Source organism: Dermatophagoides farinae, chromosome 5 (assembly GCF_024713945.1).
Source record: "Dermatophagoides farinae isolate YC_2012a chromosome 5, ASM2471394v1, whole genome shotgun sequence".
NCBI classification, from domain to species: Eukaryota; Metazoa; Arthropoda; class Arachnida; order Sarcoptiformes; family Pyroglyphidae; genus Dermatophagoides; species Dermatophagoides farinae.
The window spans coordinates 3,745,884-3,765,751 of NC_134681.1; the positions used below are offsets into that span (position 1 = coordinate 3,745,884).

General features: G+C 31.0%; 3 protein-coding genes across 4 annotated transcripts; 1 reads left to right on the plus strand and 2 right to left on the minus strand.

Moving 5' to 3' along the window:
* The first annotated feature begins 8,455 nt into the window (after window positions 1-8,455).
* Window positions 8,456-14,690, plus strand: LOC124498973 (uncharacterized). The gene is made up of 4 exons (XM_047062809.2): window positions 8,456-8,536; window positions 8,601-10,721; window positions 10,808-12,437; window positions 13,084-14,690. The coding sequence occupies exons 2-4, from the start codon at window positions 8,870-8,872 to the stop codon at window positions 14,486-14,488; spliced, it is 4,887 nt and encodes a 1,628-aa protein (XP_046918765.2). The 5' UTR covers window positions 8,456-8,536; window positions 8,601-8,869; the 3' UTR covers window positions 14,489-14,690.
* LOC124498975 (WD repeat domain phosphoinositide-interacting protein 4-like) lies at window positions 14,618-16,288 on the minus strand. Of its 2 annotated transcripts, XM_075731177.1 has the most exons (2): window positions 15,206-16,288; window positions 14,618-15,133 (listed from the first exon to the last, which is right to left on the minus strand). In XM_075731177.1, exons 1-2 carry the CDS (start codon window positions 16,179-16,181, stop codon window positions 14,907-14,909), a joined length of 1,203 nt encoding a protein of 400 aa, XP_075587292.1. In that variant the 5' UTR covers window positions 16,182-16,288; the 3' UTR covers window positions 14,618-14,906. The 2 variants fall into 2 exon arrangements, with proteins under 2 accessions (XP_075587292.1, XP_075587291.1); XM_075731176.1 differs by having other exon boundaries at window positions 14,618-16,288.
* Window positions 16,289-16,373: 85 nt separating this feature from the next.
* Window positions 16,374-19,227, minus strand: LOC124498974 (uncharacterized). Its single transcript, XM_047062810.2, has 4 exons — window positions 18,891-19,227; window positions 17,342-18,811; window positions 16,869-17,267; window positions 16,374-16,801 (listed from the first exon to the last, which is right to left on the minus strand). Exons 1-4 carry the CDS (start codon window positions 19,054-19,056, stop codon window positions 16,533-16,535), a joined length of 2,304 nt encoding a protein of 767 aa, XP_046918766.2. The 5' UTR covers window positions 19,057-19,227; the 3' UTR covers window positions 16,374-16,532.
* Window positions 19,228-19,868: the final 641 nt, after the last annotated feature.

Below are 19,868 nucleotides of genomic sequence, written 5' to 3' on the forward strand. Positions count from 1 at the left end.
AATGATGATTTAGACATGATGATGATGATGATGATGATGGTGATGTAGAACAAACAAACAAACGACTAGAATGATTAATTTTATCATCTATGAACAAATAATATCGATGGATCCAAACATAGGGTTAGTGTGAATATATTAGTATGTCTGATTGGACGTGTACACTGCTGCTAATAATCAGAATCATGGTGTATGTATATTATTCCTAAATATTTGAATTCTTGCATCCAAAATACCAAACGGAACAAAATAATCAAGAAGAAATAATTGCATCTCACATGATACTTAGTACAGAAAATGGAAAAAAATCTCTCTGTATCTGGTTCAGAAGAACAAAAAAAAAACAATATAAATACACGGCTGGCTGGCTGGCTGGCTGGCGGCTGTATACAAGGCCAAGTTTGTTTTTTTTTTTCATTTTTCAGCTACTTGGCCAGCTTGTTGGCTGGTCGATGGCCATCATCATCAGCATCGAGAAATCATTTTGATCATTCGACCTTAATAGTATGGTACACAACAAAAAAGAACATGCATCCATCCATCCATACATACAACAACAAAAATAACTGTGCAACCAAAAAAAAAAAAAAAACAAACTGGATACTGTGTTGCCAATTTCTTTCTATTTTTCGCAAGTAATTCTTCTTGTTATATAACAACAACAACAAAAAAAAAAATTTTTTACCATTAAATTCGTATTGTATTACGACAGATCTATTGTTTGTCGCTGTTGTCATCGTCGTCGTAAGATTTGACCGGTTATTTATTTATTTATTTATTTACTTGAATATACAGACCGAACAAACAAACAAACGATATTCTCTCTCTTCATCATCATCCACTTGATGATGATAAAAAAAAACTTGATTAAATCATCGTTGCACAATCATGCATGCAAGCAAGTGTGAAGGCAAGGGTGAAAAAAAAGCTTAGGTTTTTTTTATCTCTCTTTTCCCACACTACCCGTCTGATCTGAGGAGACCAAAAAAAAACCGGGTACACACACTATTCTAAGGAAAAAATGGTGGTTTTTTCCCCTTCTCCATCATCATCATCATCATCACCATCACCATCACCATCATCGTCGAGGTTTTTTCTAAAGTTGACTAATAATAAAAAATCGTTTACTGTTGTTGTTGTCTGTGTGTGTATGTATGCTTGGTGAATGTTTGAAGCAAAAAAAAAAAAAAACACACAACAGAAGCAGCAGCCAAAAAAAAATGACGAAAATCAAACCCAACAACAGCAGCCACCCGATCTCCATTTCCATCCATCCATATATGAAGCAGAGAAAAAAAAGAAAAAAATTTTTAGTTATCACATAGAGTGCATTATTATTATTACAACCACTAAAGCCGGTATTTTTTTTTGATTAATTTTCTTCTGAACACTACTAGAATAGAGTACGGTGGTTGATGGGGGTTGGGGACAGTGAAAGGGTTAATGAAAAAAAAAATAGAAATATCCAACTGAAAAAGTAGAAAAAAATGGGCAAATAATCATCATCCATGACCAGCCGACCGAGTTGATGATGATGATGATGATGAGCACATTTTAAATGTAAAATAATGAAAATAACAAAAAAATAAAAATAAAAATAATGGACAAAATAGAGTCAATTCGAAGAATTGCTCCAGAAAAATCGTTTCATTTCATTGCTGTTTCATATGGCGGTGGTTCTTGTTTTTCTTTCTATTTTTTTTCCAAGAAAAAAAATGCAATCAACCAAATCGGCTGATGATGATGATGGAAATGATCACGCAAAATTCTCTATCTCTCTAAACACACACACACAGAGAGACACATATTTGATGATGAATTTAATGCGTGTGTGTGTGTGTGTGTGGAAAGAAAAGAAATATTCAAGTACAAAGTGATCAAAAATTAAGCAAGAAAAAAAATGTCCAAGAAAAAATATTTCAAAAGGTGGTCAATTCCTAAATGCAATGTTTGAATTGTTTCCTTTTTTTGGTTGCTGTTGTTGTTGAATTAATTCTTTTTCATCTTCTATAGATTAGATTCGCTAGTTTTAATAGATTTTTTGAAAGAATAAAAAGAAAAAAAATTTTTTTTTGTGTGAGAAATAGAAGAGAGAGAGAGAGAGATGGATAGAAAAGGGTTAAAAACAAAATAATGAAAATACCATCATTATTGATAATGAAGGCCAGTGACCTGTGGGGTGATGACAAAGTTTTTCTCTCTCTCTCTCTCTTTCTCTTGCTCTTCCACTCTGGAGTGGAGTAGAGGGGATGATGGGTGATCAAAAAAAAAAAAAAAAAGGTTTGTATATGCGGTCATGGTACATACATGTAACCTGTGTGTTCAGAGATATGTATAAATACCCATTATTGAACCAATCAATCAATGAATCAATGAATCAAATGATAAAAATCGACAAAAATTCAAACAATTTAACCAAAAAAAAAAAAAAAAAAAAAAAAAAAAAAAAATTAACAAATGAATCTAAACGGAAAAACCTCACATAATGATCAATTGCATAATCATCATCATCTTTATGATTTTTGAATACAATGTTTCTTTATCTAACTCTTCAATAGTTTTGTTATTACTGCTGTTGTGTAACACATCTTAATAAAAAAAATGACAGACAAGACAAGACAATCGAAGAAAAAAAAATTGGTTAAATTTATAATCAGATTTTGTTTGTTGAATAGTCATTAAAAAAGGGTTAAAATCTTGCATGTGTGTGTGTGTGTGTTATTCAGGATGTTTTAAACTTTTTCACAGCTGAAAGGGAAAAAAATATAGCCCCTTCCACATCATTATGATCAAAAAAAAAGAAAAAAAAGAAGGATTTAATATTAACCAGGTTTTATACTAAGCAATTGCACACAGGAAAACAAATGATTAACCCAGCATATATGATTATTAACCCTTTTATATTCTTATTTTTTTTCCTGTTCATTCATTTGAAATTCCGTGATAATAATAATGATGATGGTAACCAATTATCATTTATGAATGATCAATACATTTTTTTCCTCTCTCTCTCCGATAAATTCATGGAAAAGGATTGGCTTCATAATCATCATCATCATCATTTTTTTTTTTGCTTTTGTTCGTTCATATTCATTTATTTGATTGATCAATCATTCAGCCAATCAAAAAAAAAAATCTAAAAAAAGAAAATTTCCACATAAAAGATCCCGTACGTCCATATAAGTGTTAAGTATAGAGAGAGAAAGAAATTTTACGGGAATCTAAAAAATTGCTTCAACTTCAAACCACTACTACTACCATCATCATTAAACCAGTGCTGTTTTTTTTAAATAAAAATCAAGGACCAGAATCTCCTGGTTATTTTCTTTCCCTTTTTCCAATTTCACCATTGACGATGATGATGATGATGATGGTGTTAATGGGGCAACAGTTGTACAATTGCACAATATCCAAAAAAAAAAAGAGAAACAAATGTACATTGTGATTCTGGAATGATGGAATAGATGAAATTGTTAATCTACTATAGTTTTTTGTTGTTGTTGTTGAAAAAAACTGCATTGAAAATGAATGAATCAGGAAGTTTTCAAATATCAAAAATCTCAAGAAATAGAGAGAGAGAGAGAGAGATGTTACGCAATTAATAGAAAAAAAAATCATCAACACTACATTAACTGCCAATAGGAAAAAAAACCAACTGACTTTTGATTCCATCAATAATCATTGAATGATTGAATGAATGGATACAATGTAATATATTATTTTTTGTTTTGTTTTAATTTAGACAACCTGAGAAAGAGTTAAATATATTATATCAATAAATCAATATTCAATGATCAATGATGATCAATACGATATTTAGTAACCAGAACAACAGCAACAACAACAACAAGTGATATTGCTTTTTCTACACCCGATTAATATTTTTTTTTTGTTTTTGTTTTTATCCAGAACCAGACCAAGTAACAGCAACAGCAACAACAACGACGAAAAAAAAAGAAGAAATCTTAATGGATTTTTAACGATTTTTTTTCGCTGTTGATTAGCAGAAAAAAAATATATATATATCGTATTCTTATTTTCATTTGATACCCGGTACGATTAGAGACTTGTGTTTTTTTTTTGTTCGTTTTCGACGAAATTTTCTGTTTCTTTATTTTCATTTATAGTGTGTGTGTATGTGTATGATTTATCAATCTTGTGATATGATAAACAATAAAAAAAAATCCCAGGGACAAAAACCAAACTGTTCATTCATTTTCAGGCACAAATTTTTTTTTCTTGTTTTTGTTTTCGATTGTTGATTATTGTTGATTGGTTAGTTTTAGTTTGAACATATGACTTGAAATGGTAATTTTTCTGTTTGTTTGTTTTTTTTTTTTTTTGGATTTTTTCGAAAAACAAACATACAGAAACGGGAAAATAATGTCCAGAAAATTCAATCACAACGAGAAGAACTAGATTTTTGGTATCGAAAATCGTTTTAATTTTTTTTTTCGAGAGAAAAAAAATAAAATGCCCAAATGAAATCAAGATAAATACAGAGAAGAAATTAGAAATCTATATCTATTACGACAACAACCAAAAAAAAAAATAGTCAAATTGAATGTCAAATCATAATACGCATGTGTGATGAAATAAAACGTGATGTATATCGAAAAAACAAAACAAAACAAAAAAAATCCGAAAAAAAAACAAAAAAAAATATCCAAATTGTCAGAATGATGATGATAATGGTGATGATGATTAGGGCTTATTCAAAAGGGTTAGGTCGATGTTGATTTTATCAAGGAAGTATTAATCAACCAACCAACCTTTGGGTATTTAATTGCAAGCAAAAAAAAAATTTAAAAAAAAATTCATAAGAAAAATAACAAACTTAACACAAACGCCAGATATATTACATGTGATTACGTGTGATGGAGTTTTTTCAAGAAAATTTTTTTGTTTTGTTTTGTTTTTCTTGTTTTGTTTCCATGCCATCCTGCTGCTTGTGTTGGGGATGGATAATCATTGATTCGATCTGTATGTGTTCTACATCATCATCATCAATGAAATCGATCAGTTTTTTTTTGTTGATCGATTTGATTTGATTTTTGTTGTTGTTGTTAAATTATACACTTTGGAACATGATCATCGTCATCATATCAGTTTTTTGTTTCTGATGATCAAAAAATAAAACAAAACAAAACAAAGATATTGACAAATTTATGTACACAATCGATGATGATCATCATCAGACCATCATCATCATCATCATCATCGATTTTTTAAAAAGAAAAAAAATCTTTTTCTCATAAATCACATGTCACAACGTTGGTTTCGTTGCTGTTTATAAATGTTTTCTTATTTCATTGATTTGAAATCAATGATTTTTTTTTTTTTTCGTTTGTTTCACTTTCTCATAAAATCACATGATTTAAATAGGCGTAATGTTTGTTGGTGGTGCAAGCGTGTTTGTGTGTAGGTGTGTGTGGGTGTGGTAAACATTTTGAAATTTGAATCCAAATGAATTTTTGTGTAACAAACGAAAAAACAAAAAATTCCATTGATTATATGGATTATTTTCTGGTTGAACACAAGAAAAAAGCCACCAATCACCTAAACATGATGGTTTTTTTTTCGTTTTGTTTGCTTGCCTGTTTTATTCCTCAAAGGTCAAATTGAATGAAAAAAAAATGAAATCGATTTGCTATCGAAAACAAAAAACAAAAATTTATTGATTTATCATCATCATCATTGTCATACATCACACATTCTATTCATCATACATATACATATTGACATATTGATGATGATGATATCTGCAGTTATGAAAAAAAAACTTTGTCGCCTGACGACAATCAATGTTCAAATCATCATCATCATCAATTTATATCGATATCGATATCATTCGAAAAAAACATCCGCCCAATTTCGTACACGTGTCAAACACCCATATCGCACACATAGATATCAATTTTCAACCATTGTAGCGGTATAAGCATTGGTGGTGGTGGTGTTTAGATTTTTTTTTATTTGATGCTTCTACTACACGCTGAAAATCCGGTGGCCATTTTTTTTTATCGATTGAAATTTTTTTTTTTTGATATTTGAATTTGATTAAAAAAAACAAAACAAAAAAAAAGACCGAATCCATACGTAAAATTAATCAATCAATCAATTGATTGATTGATTGATTGATTTGCACTTGAAACTTGAATAGTTTGTATTTGAAAATAAAAAGTTTGATAATCTGAATTGAATAAAAAAAAACGCGTTTTTTCTCTCGCTTTATCTTGTTTCATTACACACCAGCCACGTCTATATTTGCTACATTTCAAAAAAAAAAAAAAAATGAATGAATGAATGGCCACTTTATATATATTCTGTTTAATTGTCGAGCAAGAACCACCACCACCACCACCATTGCCACTGTTATTCATTTTTTTTTATTTTTCAAGTGCAAATGGTACCTGTATACATATATATGTATGAATGTTTGGCGGTTTAGTGTTGTTTGACGATTAAGAAATTGGGAAAAAAAAATTTCCAATTACAAATTGTTGAAAAAAACACCAGCATTCACCAGTATTTTAACCAAATGTGCTAATTATTCATAGCAACAAAAAATTTATCATTTCAAAAACAGACACACACACACACACACACACACACACACACACACACACACACACACACACACACACACACACACAATCCAATAATAATGACGATAACGTGACAAACGTGTAGTTGTTTCGTTTATCTGTCGTTTCGTTTAGTTTTTTTTTATTTTTGATTAAAAATTAAAAAAAAAACAAAAAAAAATATGAATAATTGAATGATTGATGGATTTGAAACATCCACAACCGAATATATTATTATTTATTGATTATAACGATAATGATGATTATAATCATCGATTGGTAATATGATTCGATTTCGTTTTTTTTTTTTTTTTTTATTCAACTTATATTTTGTCATCATTGCCATGTGTTAATCTATGTCGATATATATTTATATAAACGAGTACATTTCAAGTGCAAGTAAAATCAATACATCCATCATATTCATGTGATTTTCATTGCAATTATTTCATCATCATCATCATTACCAATCATATAAATCATTCATTCATCATAGATTGGACATTGGAAAATTAATAAAAAAAAAATTTCTTTTTTTTTTTTGATGGTCAATATATGCACTGTGTTTTTTTTTATCTGGGTTTTGTTTTTTTTTTCGTTTTTCGTTTTTGTAATTAAAAAAAAATGTCATCAACAGAAAACAGAAACAGTATCATCAAGTAATTATTATTATTATTTTTTTTTGTTTTGTTTCTGTTTGAAAAAGAAACCGGTCATTGAAAATGATTCGATTGATTCGATTGAATTACATACGAATGCATTGACCTCTTTTATTTGCTCTTTTATGGTCATGATGATGATGATGACAACAAGGTATCCAAACACCTACATTTGATAGTTGAATTTTGTTTTTGTTTTCATATACCAAATAATAATCATAATCGATTAGTCTGGATAGTTATTGGAACCAAAAGTGGTATTTTATTTTTTTTTTTTTTTTTTTGATCCAAATAATATTCTGTTAGATGGTAAATTTTTCTTTTTTCTTCATTGTTTATTGTTGACACTCATTTATCATGATTATATTATCAAATAGAAAAAATAACCAGAACAGCAAGAATTGGAACAATTGGAATAATGAGAATTTATGAGGTTCATCAACAAAATAACAACAACAACAACAACAACAACGACGAAAACATTGCAACAAAATAAAACAACAACAAAAACTGATTGAACCACTTGTTATTTTTGATTCTGAACTGGTCGTGTTAGTTTGGACTTGTTATTTTCTTGATTCTGAACTGATTGAACCATATTGTTGATCAATTTATTACCATGAAGTAAAAAAAACTGTCGTTTATAAATAAATGTATTAAAATGTCAGCAGATTGATTTTCTTTTTTTTTTGCATTCAGTTCATTTTCGGTGCTTGCCTGGTACAATTTAATGTGACAATGCGCTATCTATAAAACAATGCCTGTAATGAACATGAATCCATATATACATGATGATGATGATGATGATTACTGGTTTCCATGTCACTTTTTGACCATAGTTATATTGATAATGAACGTTAAATTCAAACAAAAAAAAACAAATCATCACTAATCAACACGATTGCCATCTTTTGTGGACGATATAAATTAATTGTAAAAAAAAATTTATTTCATACATTAAAAGTTTTTCAAAATCACTCATAGTCTTGTATGAATTTAGCACAAATATTTTGAGTATGTGTGTGTGTGTGTGTATACAAAAGAAATAGTAGTAGTACACAATGTCGGTTACTCTATGCTGCTAATACAAACTGTTTGTGCACAAATGTGTGTGTGTGTGTGGGTTTTGTGGTGGTGGTGGTGGTGGTAGTAGTAGTTGCTAGCCGATTTATTATTTTTTTTTTTATTCGAGCTCACTCGCAAAATATTGAACAAACAAGCAACGAAAATAGAAGAAAAAACATTGAATGAAAACAAAACTGGATTCTTCAACGTTTATTATTATTATTGGTGAATAATGAGATAAAATTTTTATCATCATGATTATTAATTGATTATATATTCTTTATTCTAGATAATTAAGAATCAATCATCATAATCGTCATCGTAATTGCAAATTTTTTTGTTTTCTGGTACGTTTTTAAAAATTCACATTATTAACTCGAAAACGAAAATAAATATTCGGACAAAAGCCATCAATCAATCAATCCATTTGATTGGTTGATTGGCCACAACAACAACAACGACGACGACATTAATTCATTTGAATTTTAATCGTTTTTATCATCATCATCGTTAAAAAAATCAATCAATGAGATTCATTAATTTCATAATCAAATAAAAATGGCCAGACGAAAATCGACAGCAAAAATTGCCGATAACGACAATAACAACAACAGTGGCCAACAACAACAATCGACGATCAATAAAACAACAATGGCCAAACAAAAATCTGTGAAACAGGCAAAAAATTCGAAAACATCAAAAGGTACAAAAGGTCGGCCAAAAGGTAAAACAAAACAACAACAACAAACAACATCTGCTAAAAGAGGTCGAAAACCTGGCAAAAAATCAACAACAAACGAAACGAAATCACTTAAAACAACGAAAAAAAGGAAAAAAACAACCACTAAACGTGTAATCCAGAAACCTGGCATAAGTCGTCGACATTATCATTCAGTTAGTATGAAATTGCAGCCATCTAAAGAATTTATTCAGCAAAAAATAACCAAATTGAAAGATCAAATGCAATTGATACGTAATTCGCAAAAAAATCCCGATTTAGCTCGTAAAATGATCATGGCATTGGAACGACATTGTGACAAAGTTGTTGATCGTGTTCGTATCAAACGAAAATCACGACATAAGATGAGCAAAATGGCTAAAATGAATGAATTGAAAAATCGGAAAATTGATCTGAATACACCGCAATCAATATTATGTGATTATAATTGGACACAATTATTGAATCGAAAGAATTTTGATCGATTACCCGCTTATTATCAATATCATTTGACAAAATTATTACCAAAATGTGATCAACAATTATTGGATAATAATGTTATCTGTCCAACCGAAACGGCCTTTACTAATGAGTTTTTTTCACGTGCTGTAAATAATTATTTCAATCGATTGGTAGAAGGTAAATTGACCACTGAATCATTGGCAAAAATTAAACGTGAAATTGAAAAGACAAAAAATCGTCTTGATCCACTTAAATTGAAATATTTTGAACCAGTATTTCGTACACCGGAAGAAGATCTACCTAAACCATTAACGGATGATGATCGTTGTAAACAAGGAATGGCCTTTATGAATGCATTTATAAATTGTGTAGATAAAGTAAAACAAACACAGCGTAAAAAACAAAGATTAATGGCAGCATCAGCAACAACTCAACAACAACAACCATCAACATCGGCCAATATTTCACAGTTGCCTGCGCCACAATCACAACCACCACCACCATCAGTTCAACAACATTCATCGAAAAAACGTATCTGGGATTACTTACCTTCATTAACTACTTATGAAGATCCAAGAGTAAAGAAAATGGTGAATGAAACGTCAATGAAACCGAAAGCTACGGTTACATTTTCTGATGTGGAAAAGAATCCTGATTTGTTACCATATTTAGATCATTCTGATTTGGATCGTTATGTACAAAGAAAAATTTCATCGCTAATATCACAATTATCGTTGGATAAAGACCCAAGACGTTGTTATCGTTCATGCGATTCACCACCGGCACTACCACCACTACAACCATTGACAACAACAATTGAATTAGTCAGAAGGTATAATCCTAGTGATGATCGATTTAGTCACATAAAGCCTGGTGATGATCAATTTAGTCATCTAAATCCTGTTTATTCATCTAACAACAACAATAATAATGATGTCGATGATGATGATGTGATTCTCGATTCTGAATGTAAAAATATTGTGGACGATAATATCATCAAAGATCCTAGTTGTTGTGATCTAGAAATAGAACAATTAAATCTTGATGAACAGATAAAATTTGATCAATTATTAATGATTTCGGATCTTAAGATTTCAGAAGCCAAGCATCGTCATCATCCCCAGCAGCCGCAATCGAAATCACAAATAACAACAGTACCAAAGAAACGAAAATTATCAAAGAAAAATGTGATTACTCCACAATCAACATTATTACAACCCGTTGTTTTTGGTATGTGAATTATATTATAATGATGATCATTATGATTATCAATAAATTTGACGAAAACGTGTTTTATTTTTTTTTTTTTTTAATAGCTAACAATGATAATACTGGTGAACAGCCTGCGTTTTTTATGACAACCACTGGCAATATGTTGACCATGATACCGAATGATAAAACGATAATCAAACAACCACGACAAGGAAAACCGAAAGCTACCGTATCGGACATTAACCTATTAAATAATCCGTCTTCTACTACTAATACTTCATTAACTCAGGCTAATAATCAATCAACATCAAAAGCTTGTTTGCATAAACCAACGCCGAATAATTCATCACCATTATCGATGCCAATAAAATATATTGCTACTCGAACACACTATCCGATATCATCAACATCAACATCGATAATTTCGGGTAATTGTGGTCAAAATATGCAACAACAACAACAACAACAACATCTACAATCACAATTGAATTTGAATCGAGCTACTACTACTACAACTTCTGATTATAGTCCCGGTGGTGGTGCTGGTACTGGTGAATCGACATCATCGTCAAAATCATCATCACCATTAAAAGTGCAACCAATACATGTGATATTTGATAATAATAATGAATCATTACCAAAGATAGTTCTTACACCACCACCATCATCGTCATCATCATTGTCACCGGTATCGAATCGACCAATAGCAGTTAATTCCACTATTTCAAATACAACTTCTGGTCCTGTTCAGCATCAGTATTTAGATAATAATGGCAAAGTTCATTTTAAATATTATAAAAAACCGCCGACAACTATTAGACGAATAGAATCTGATATGTTAAAAATAGGTAATTATCGTATGATTGAATTGCCGCAAGTATCATCGTCACCATCATCGTCACCGGTATCGAATCGGCCAATAGCAGTTAATTCCACTATTTCAGATACAACTTCTTGTTCTGTTCAGCATCATCAAAATGAAAGTGGCAAAGTTCATATTAAATATAATAAAAAACAGCCGACAGCTATTAGACGAATAGAATCTGATTTGTTAAAAGTAGGTAATTATCGTATGATTGAATTGCCGCCATTACCATCGTCCATGTTGACAAATCAAACAGCAACAACAACAACCAAATTCTGTACATTTCAACCATTACCATTACAAACATCAATTATTGCTCAACCACAGCAGCAGCAACAACAACAATCATTGAATCGTTCGAAATGTACAATGACTATTCAACGACCAACTACAACGAAATCATCAACAGTAATCAATAGTATTCATGATTATCAATCGTCCCAATCGATTGTTCATCACCATCAAATGGCCACTATTAATCCATCATCAACAATAATATCATCTGGATTGATGCCACCACCACCACCACCGCCACAATATTCATCAACTATCACCAACACGACACCAAAACGAATACGTCTAATGAATACACCATTTACAACTGTCACAACATTGCCTACCGTTGTTCACACCAATAAATCGTCAAATTCGATTAGTACTGAGCTTCCATCATCTTCACGAAAAATTTTTGATATTGGTCAAGCAAAGACATTTTACATTCAGACGCCAACATCAGCATCATCATTTTTAAAAACGAATAATAATAATGGACAAAACGATATCTTTCATAAACAAGAGCAGCTTGGTACACGATTTGATAAAATGTCAGAGGAACAGAAATCGAAATCATTTTCTCCTCTGCCTGAAGAGTAAGAGAATCAATAAGAAAATTACGACCTACCAACCGATCCCTTTCCCCACAAACAAACAAAAAACATCCCATCCCTAGTTTTATTTTATTTTATTTTATACATATCCATGATAAATTAGCAGGTTTTTTTCTGGCGTCTTGCAGGATGAACAAAAAAAAATTTCATGAAAAATAAAATTCACTTTTGATTTTCTTTTCCTATTGATTGTGAAGTAAATTCAGTGGTCACTTTCAAAAGAAATCAAATAACATAATGTGTTCAGAACAACGTGCAACAATCGAATAAATTTTATTTTTTTAAATTTATAATATGAAACTAGTAGATTTAATTTAGTTTTAGAACATTCATCAAACATTAAAGTTATATTACACGTTTCTTTTTATCACTAGATATTCATCAGATTAATTGATGATTTATCCACTATTAGTTAATTAATTATACTATATATATATATCACAATCATATTATCATTTTGTTTGTCTTTCTGTCTGTCTGCCTGTTTGTTTGCTTGTTTGTTTGAATTTCAATTTCGTTTGCGTCTATTTCCACCTCGGCCATTCATTTAAAACTTTTTTCCTTTTTATAATAAATTTATTGATTGATTGATTAACTTTTAAAAAAAATGGTAATTAAAAATTTTCAGATCTGGTCATCATCATCATCATCAACAACAACAACAACAACAACAACAACAACAACAATTGCATCAGCATCGATCAGCATTCATTACGAATCAGGTAACATTACCGACGGTTAGAACAACAACAACGACAACAATGACGATGACAACTGAGAGCAGTATTCTGGCACAGCAACAACCATTTGTTCCAACATGTACGACGTCCATAATCAATAACAATAATAATCTACAGCCACATAAACAACAATTTGTTGTAAATATGGCAATGAATGAAATAACATTTGTTGGACAACATCAACCCATTTCAATGAATACAGCAGCAGCAACAACAACAAAAACAACACCACCAACTACGACATCGCCATCATCAGCTATGAAAAATCGACAACGAAAAACAAGAAATGTGATGTTGGATGATCCAAATGATAATACTAACAACAACAGCAGCAGCAGCCGAAATAATCGTCGTGGTCGACGTCGTACAGAATTTTCCAATTATCATAATGATGATAACAATAATGATGGTGACAATAGACAATCGCCAACTACTATTATATCCACTATCATGATACCGATCACAGAAACGGAAACTAAATCTAATGAATCCGATTTGGAAGAAAAACCTAAAATTATTATTTCTGCCAGTACTACTACTAGTAATGATGATGGAAAACAAATGAAAGATTTAACAACAACGATAACATCAATGAAACCATCATCATCATCATCATCATCGTCATCACCATCATCGATCTTTGAAATTAAGAAAAAACGTAGCAATGATGAAACGAAAATAGTGATGCCCGTTATTACGGAAATGCAATATTTATGGCACTGTACTTGTTATCGAAATTTTATACGCTGTATACGTAAATCAGCAAGATCATTAGAACATTTGGCATTCGTGTTTCGTTATTGGTTAGAGTATGATCGAAAATTATTATCATCAGAAGCATTCAATAATGTTATAGTGAAATATATTGATGCCGTACGTAATTCATTGATCAATACAATAATGTCGATTAAAGCATTGATTGCATTAACATCGTCCACATCATCATCATCATCATCATCATCCTCGTCGTTATTGAAATCACAATCGGATGCTAAACAATCATTTTATGATCAAATAATGAATGAATGGCATGTATTGAATAATGAAATGGCTAACGATCATAATCGCCATTGTCCTGGTAAACATTTGATGGATAAATTTAATTATGTTTCCCAACAAGGACATGAAGTATTTCGGGCAACACTTTTTATGTTAAGATTTGAACAAGAAAATTTACGTGATCTAAATATTGATCTCTATATGAATATGTTGATAAAATTTATTGCCTATCTGGATTTTTTTATCACTATTATGCGTAATCATTGTCAATCTCATCATGGTCAACAACCATAGCCAGCCACAGCAAGCCGCCACAGCCACCATCATCCAGATGAATTAAATAGTAAACGCCCATATAATTGTATCCATTTACACAAACCATTTTGTACATTTTTTTTTTGTTCTTCATAAAAAAAATTATTATTTATTGTATATATTTTATTGATTGATTGACTGAAATAAAAAATAAAGAACACAAGACAATACAAAAAAAAACGATAAATTTTTGAGCATTTTTTTTCCATATGTAACCATTAAGAAAGGAAAAAAAAGATAAGGTGTGACAAAATGGCAATCAAAATGATAATAATGGCATATATAGAGGGATGGAAGAATATAACAATAATTTGAATTAGAAGACAGAAAAAAAAACGGTTTAAAAAAATTGAATAAATTATTGGTTTTTTGTTTTTGTTTTGTTATGTGTTTGTTTTCAGAGTAAAATATGATCAGCTTCTTCTGGTACATTTAGAAATGTATCAAAATTATCTCGAACACATGTACCATCATGTTTGAAACTATATTTATGAAATGTTCCATCAACACAGATAGCATAAACCGAACGGCGATCATTACCACCACCAAATGAACAAACACAAGCACATTCAGCTGTTAATGTAAATTTAGCTAATGCATAGCTAGCTAATTGCATATTATTCACTAATGGCATCGATGATAATGTTGAACGTCGATTTAGACGTGTATCTTTCAATGCAAATATATGCACAGTACCTTTATCACTTGAAACAAGAACATATTCAGAATCTGGTGAAAATACAATTCCATATACCATAGCCTGATCGATACCACGACGAAATTCAATAATTTGTACTGGTGATAATGGTACATATTGTTGTTGTTGATGATGATTATGTTGATAATGATTATTGATATTTGATTTATTTGCTATATTACCATCTGTATCGATTGTACGAAATATTCGTATTAATGTTCCTTTACGTGATGCAGTTGCCAACAATGTACCTGTTCGATTCAATGCTATTGATGCTATATCGGAAGTATGTGCTGAAATACTTGATGGTGATATTGAGGATGATGCCGACGCAGCAACAGTAGCTGCAGTCATATTACCATTGGTCATTGTTTCATCGGACTCTTCAACAGTGTCCAAATTTTGTTGTGCATTGTAAAGCTGATGATGATGATTATTGACCGTTAACAATCGATTTGTATGTGATAGATCCAATAATTGAACACTACCAATACGATGACCGGGATAGGCAAGTAATTGAATTTCAGCTGCATTGGTCAATGGTGTCACTTCACAGATGCCCATCGGATTATCACGTGTTTCGATTGAAAATAATTTTGTTGGTGAATTTGGAAATGAAAAACAATGTATTCGATTACGTTCGACAACGAATAAACGATCACGTCGTATTTTCAACGCTAGTACACGATTAGCGAATGTAAATTCCAGAACGAATTTTTTCTGATAATCATCCCAAATCAATACGGTATTATCAGCAAATTTGGGCCGTTGACCACCACCAACAATTGCAATTAAATTTGTACGATGTAATAATTTACATATCGATACGGATCCAATAATTGTTGAATCGATAAATAATTTACCAACTAATGGTTCCATATTATAAATACGAACACCTGAATCCATACAAGCGACGAATAGATTACCTTCATCATTAATCGATACGTTTAGAATTTCACGCTGATGTTGATTCATTATCAATTTCGAATCCCAATTGATTAGTGTTAATTTACGAATCACAGATTGAATTTAGACTGTTTTGAAACAAATAAACAACAACAACAAAAAACAAAATAAAATCTGATGATGATCATCACAAACAAATAAATTACGTCTTGGAGTGAGCGCGCAGGTACCAGTGCCGCCATCTATCGATGGTAGAATGAATTTTTTATGTGTGTTTTAAATTTTTTATTTGATGATGTATTTTTAAAAAATTGATCATTAATTAAAAAAAGATTTTTAAAAATTGCTGCTAATCAGAAACATAAATTTGGTGTTTGTTTGGTTAATGTTCAAATTAAAAAAAAATGATGACAAAAAAAATTAATAAAGAGAATCCTTTAGGTTATTGACAATTGAACGTCGCTTGGTTACTGCCGATGCATTCATTTGTTCAGTAGTAACAATACATGATTTCATTCCATGCAATACACGATTACGTCGTTCATCATTATCATCATTGTCATTACCATTATCATCAGGATTCATTAAATCTTTTAGACTTGATGAAGAAATTCCGACCAATTTGGCACAAAAATCAGCCTGATCTTCAGATGATGATATTGATTTCCGGCCATATTGTTCAGTTTTTTCTGCAAAATAAAGCATCATTGTCATAATATCAATAATCACATTTTTGAAGCGATGATGAAACTATACCTTTAAATGGGCAAAAATCCTGTTCACTTAGTATTCCACGCCAGAATGCTTCATCCACTTCGAACAAAGCTTGCATAACATTAATCTGTTTAGGTATCTCTCGTTGCATGGCTTCAGCTGATGGTTGTCGAAATTCTGAACTACCAACAATGGTTGGTGCAAATATATTGGCCAATGCCTGACGATTCATTTTCGTAACAAGCTCAGCTTTAGCAACATTTTGTAAATGAAGAAACAAAAACGCCAATGAATCACGATTAGGCAATGGTAATTGACAGATGACACGTTTAAGAACCATGATTGGACTATTCATATCATTGTCACCAACATCATCATCTACACCTGAATCGAGTGGTTTATTCGAATGTGATGATTTTACTGAAGTTTGAACAATGTGAACTATAAGTATGAAAGAATGGAGAGAGAACAAAACAAGATCAGATTAGAAACAAACTAAAAATTATAAGACTTACCAGAAGCACGATAGAAATCATTCCACATAATGCGAGAAATAAGTGAATCATCAAGATCACGTAGAAACATTTTAACAACACCGCAAATTGTATTCACCGATATTATGGTCGATAAATTAGGCATACCGAATTCTGCTTTAAGAATTTTTCGTCGTAATTCTCGTGTTTCTTGATCAGTGCCAGAGATACGATACACACCAATAACCGAGGAATCATCCTTGGTTCGTGAATCTTCTAATGCTAAACAAATACGACGATCAATTTCATTACAGCAATGAATCAATAATGGTGGTATACATGGTCGAACCGAGTCAGGTACAAAATCACCAATAATAAGAAATTTACCACCAACCCTACGACTATCTCCGGTGAATGCAATCATTTTCTTGATACTTAGATTGGTCGACATGTATGGTAAACATGGTTTGGGCAATTTATCACGACAACGATTATGACAAACACCACGACACTCAATGCAAACGCCATATGAACAACAGAAACCGATATTTTTATTACAAACGGTACACATTATTGTTTTGAATGCTTTCTTATCGACAAATCTATGCGGTCGGCTAGCCAAACGATCGGCATCCAATCGTGTTGCCTGTGCATTACGAAGCATTGTTAGTGTTCGTGTTAATGATGTTGATGGCTGTCGATTTAATGATTGACGAGCTGCTTCTGATAAAGATCGCATTGTTGGTTTAAGAAATTTATCATTATCGTTTGTTGTTAATGTCGGTTCTTTTTTCATCAACGATTTCTGTACTTCCGACATATTGGGCATTAAACAAAAACCAACATTTAAAACTGATTCATTACTAGAATCTTTTTCATCAGTAACTTCTGCAATTGTTTCGAAACGTGATTGTGATATCATTCTCGATGTGATTCGTTTAGCTTCTGTTTGTTTGCCACAATTTTTAGACGACAATGATGACGATGGTTTTGGCGGCGGCGGAGGCGGTGGTGGTGGCGTTGGTATTGGTGCACTTGATAATGTTTGTGAATTTCGAATAGTAATAGCCGGTTTATTTGAATGATCGATACTATCATCAGATTTATCAAATAAAAGTCCATCATCGGATTCATCATCATCATTATTTTGTGGTACCAAAGTGTCTACATGTTCTAATATTGAAATCAAACTGGTAGTTGATTTACTAAGTCCAATATTTTGATTTAAAATTTGTGCTGTCTTTGTTTCTGAATTTTTTTGACTATCCATTTCAAGTATCATTTTTCGTAATATATCCATCTTTTTCTTTAAATTATCATGAGATTTTTGAATGGAATCTTTTTCTTTGATTTCACGTGCATATGCACGTTTAATACGATCCCAGCGTAATTGCATTTGTATTACATTATCTTCAAGTTTCTTTATATGACGATCTTTTTGTTGATTTTCTTCAATAGTCTGTGATAATTTTATACGACATTTATCAAAATTTTCAACTAAACCAATGAATGCTATGGTGAAACAAACAAACAAACAAATAAAAAAGAAAGTGGTGATCCATTTTGTTGGAATTGAATAACTTAAACTTACATTTTAGTTCATTTTTTGTAATCAATGTAGGTTGTACCATACGAAACATATCATCAAATTGTGCTAATAATGATAAATTTGTACCATTCGATGATGTTGATTTTGGTGTAGAGCTGATTTTATCACGCATTTTAGACTTTAAAAATTCTTTTGGGTCATTTGCCATGATTGAAATGATTTGATTTTTGTTTTTGATTTGATTAATTATTATTATTAGATTATGATGACAATAATAAATAAAAACACCAAGTAAATAAAACAAAAATCAAACCAAGTACACAAAACGAACAAACCGATTGATGACCGTTGGATTAACAACAACAGTGAAGCAAAGCGCGATTTCGAAATTACAACCGTCATGTTTTTAAATGATTCGGTTAATTTAGCGCTTTTTTTCTTAATTTTTATGTGTTTTATGCTATGCTACTACCACTGCTATACTACTACTTCTACTACAGTGCTGCAGCTAACGTTTTCACTTTGCTTTCAACCAAATAACCAGTACAACGGCAACCAATCATGATCGGCATGCATATCATCAAAAAAAAAAAATAAAGTAGTGGCAAGCAACACAAACCACGTTCATATAATACGTAACAAAATTTAAAAAAAAAAATTTCAATAAATTCTGCATTTTGAACCACAACATATAGAAATTGAAGAATTTGAATTTAAATTCTTGTCTTCAATGAATCAATCCTAGAGAAAAAAATGGGTATCATCTATGTGTACATAAAAATAACATACAATTCTACAATAATTTTCAAAAAAAAAAAAAAAATGCCACCTGTTGAGAAAAAAATAAAAATATCTTCTCAATAGGGCGACAAAGATTGATGGATAGATAGATATTCTTGCATCCTCCACTATACTTCACATACACCATCATTACAACCATCACATCAAATACACAAACACACAGATGTGTATAACTTATACACCCACATTCATCATCATCATCATGTATGATGCATGGAT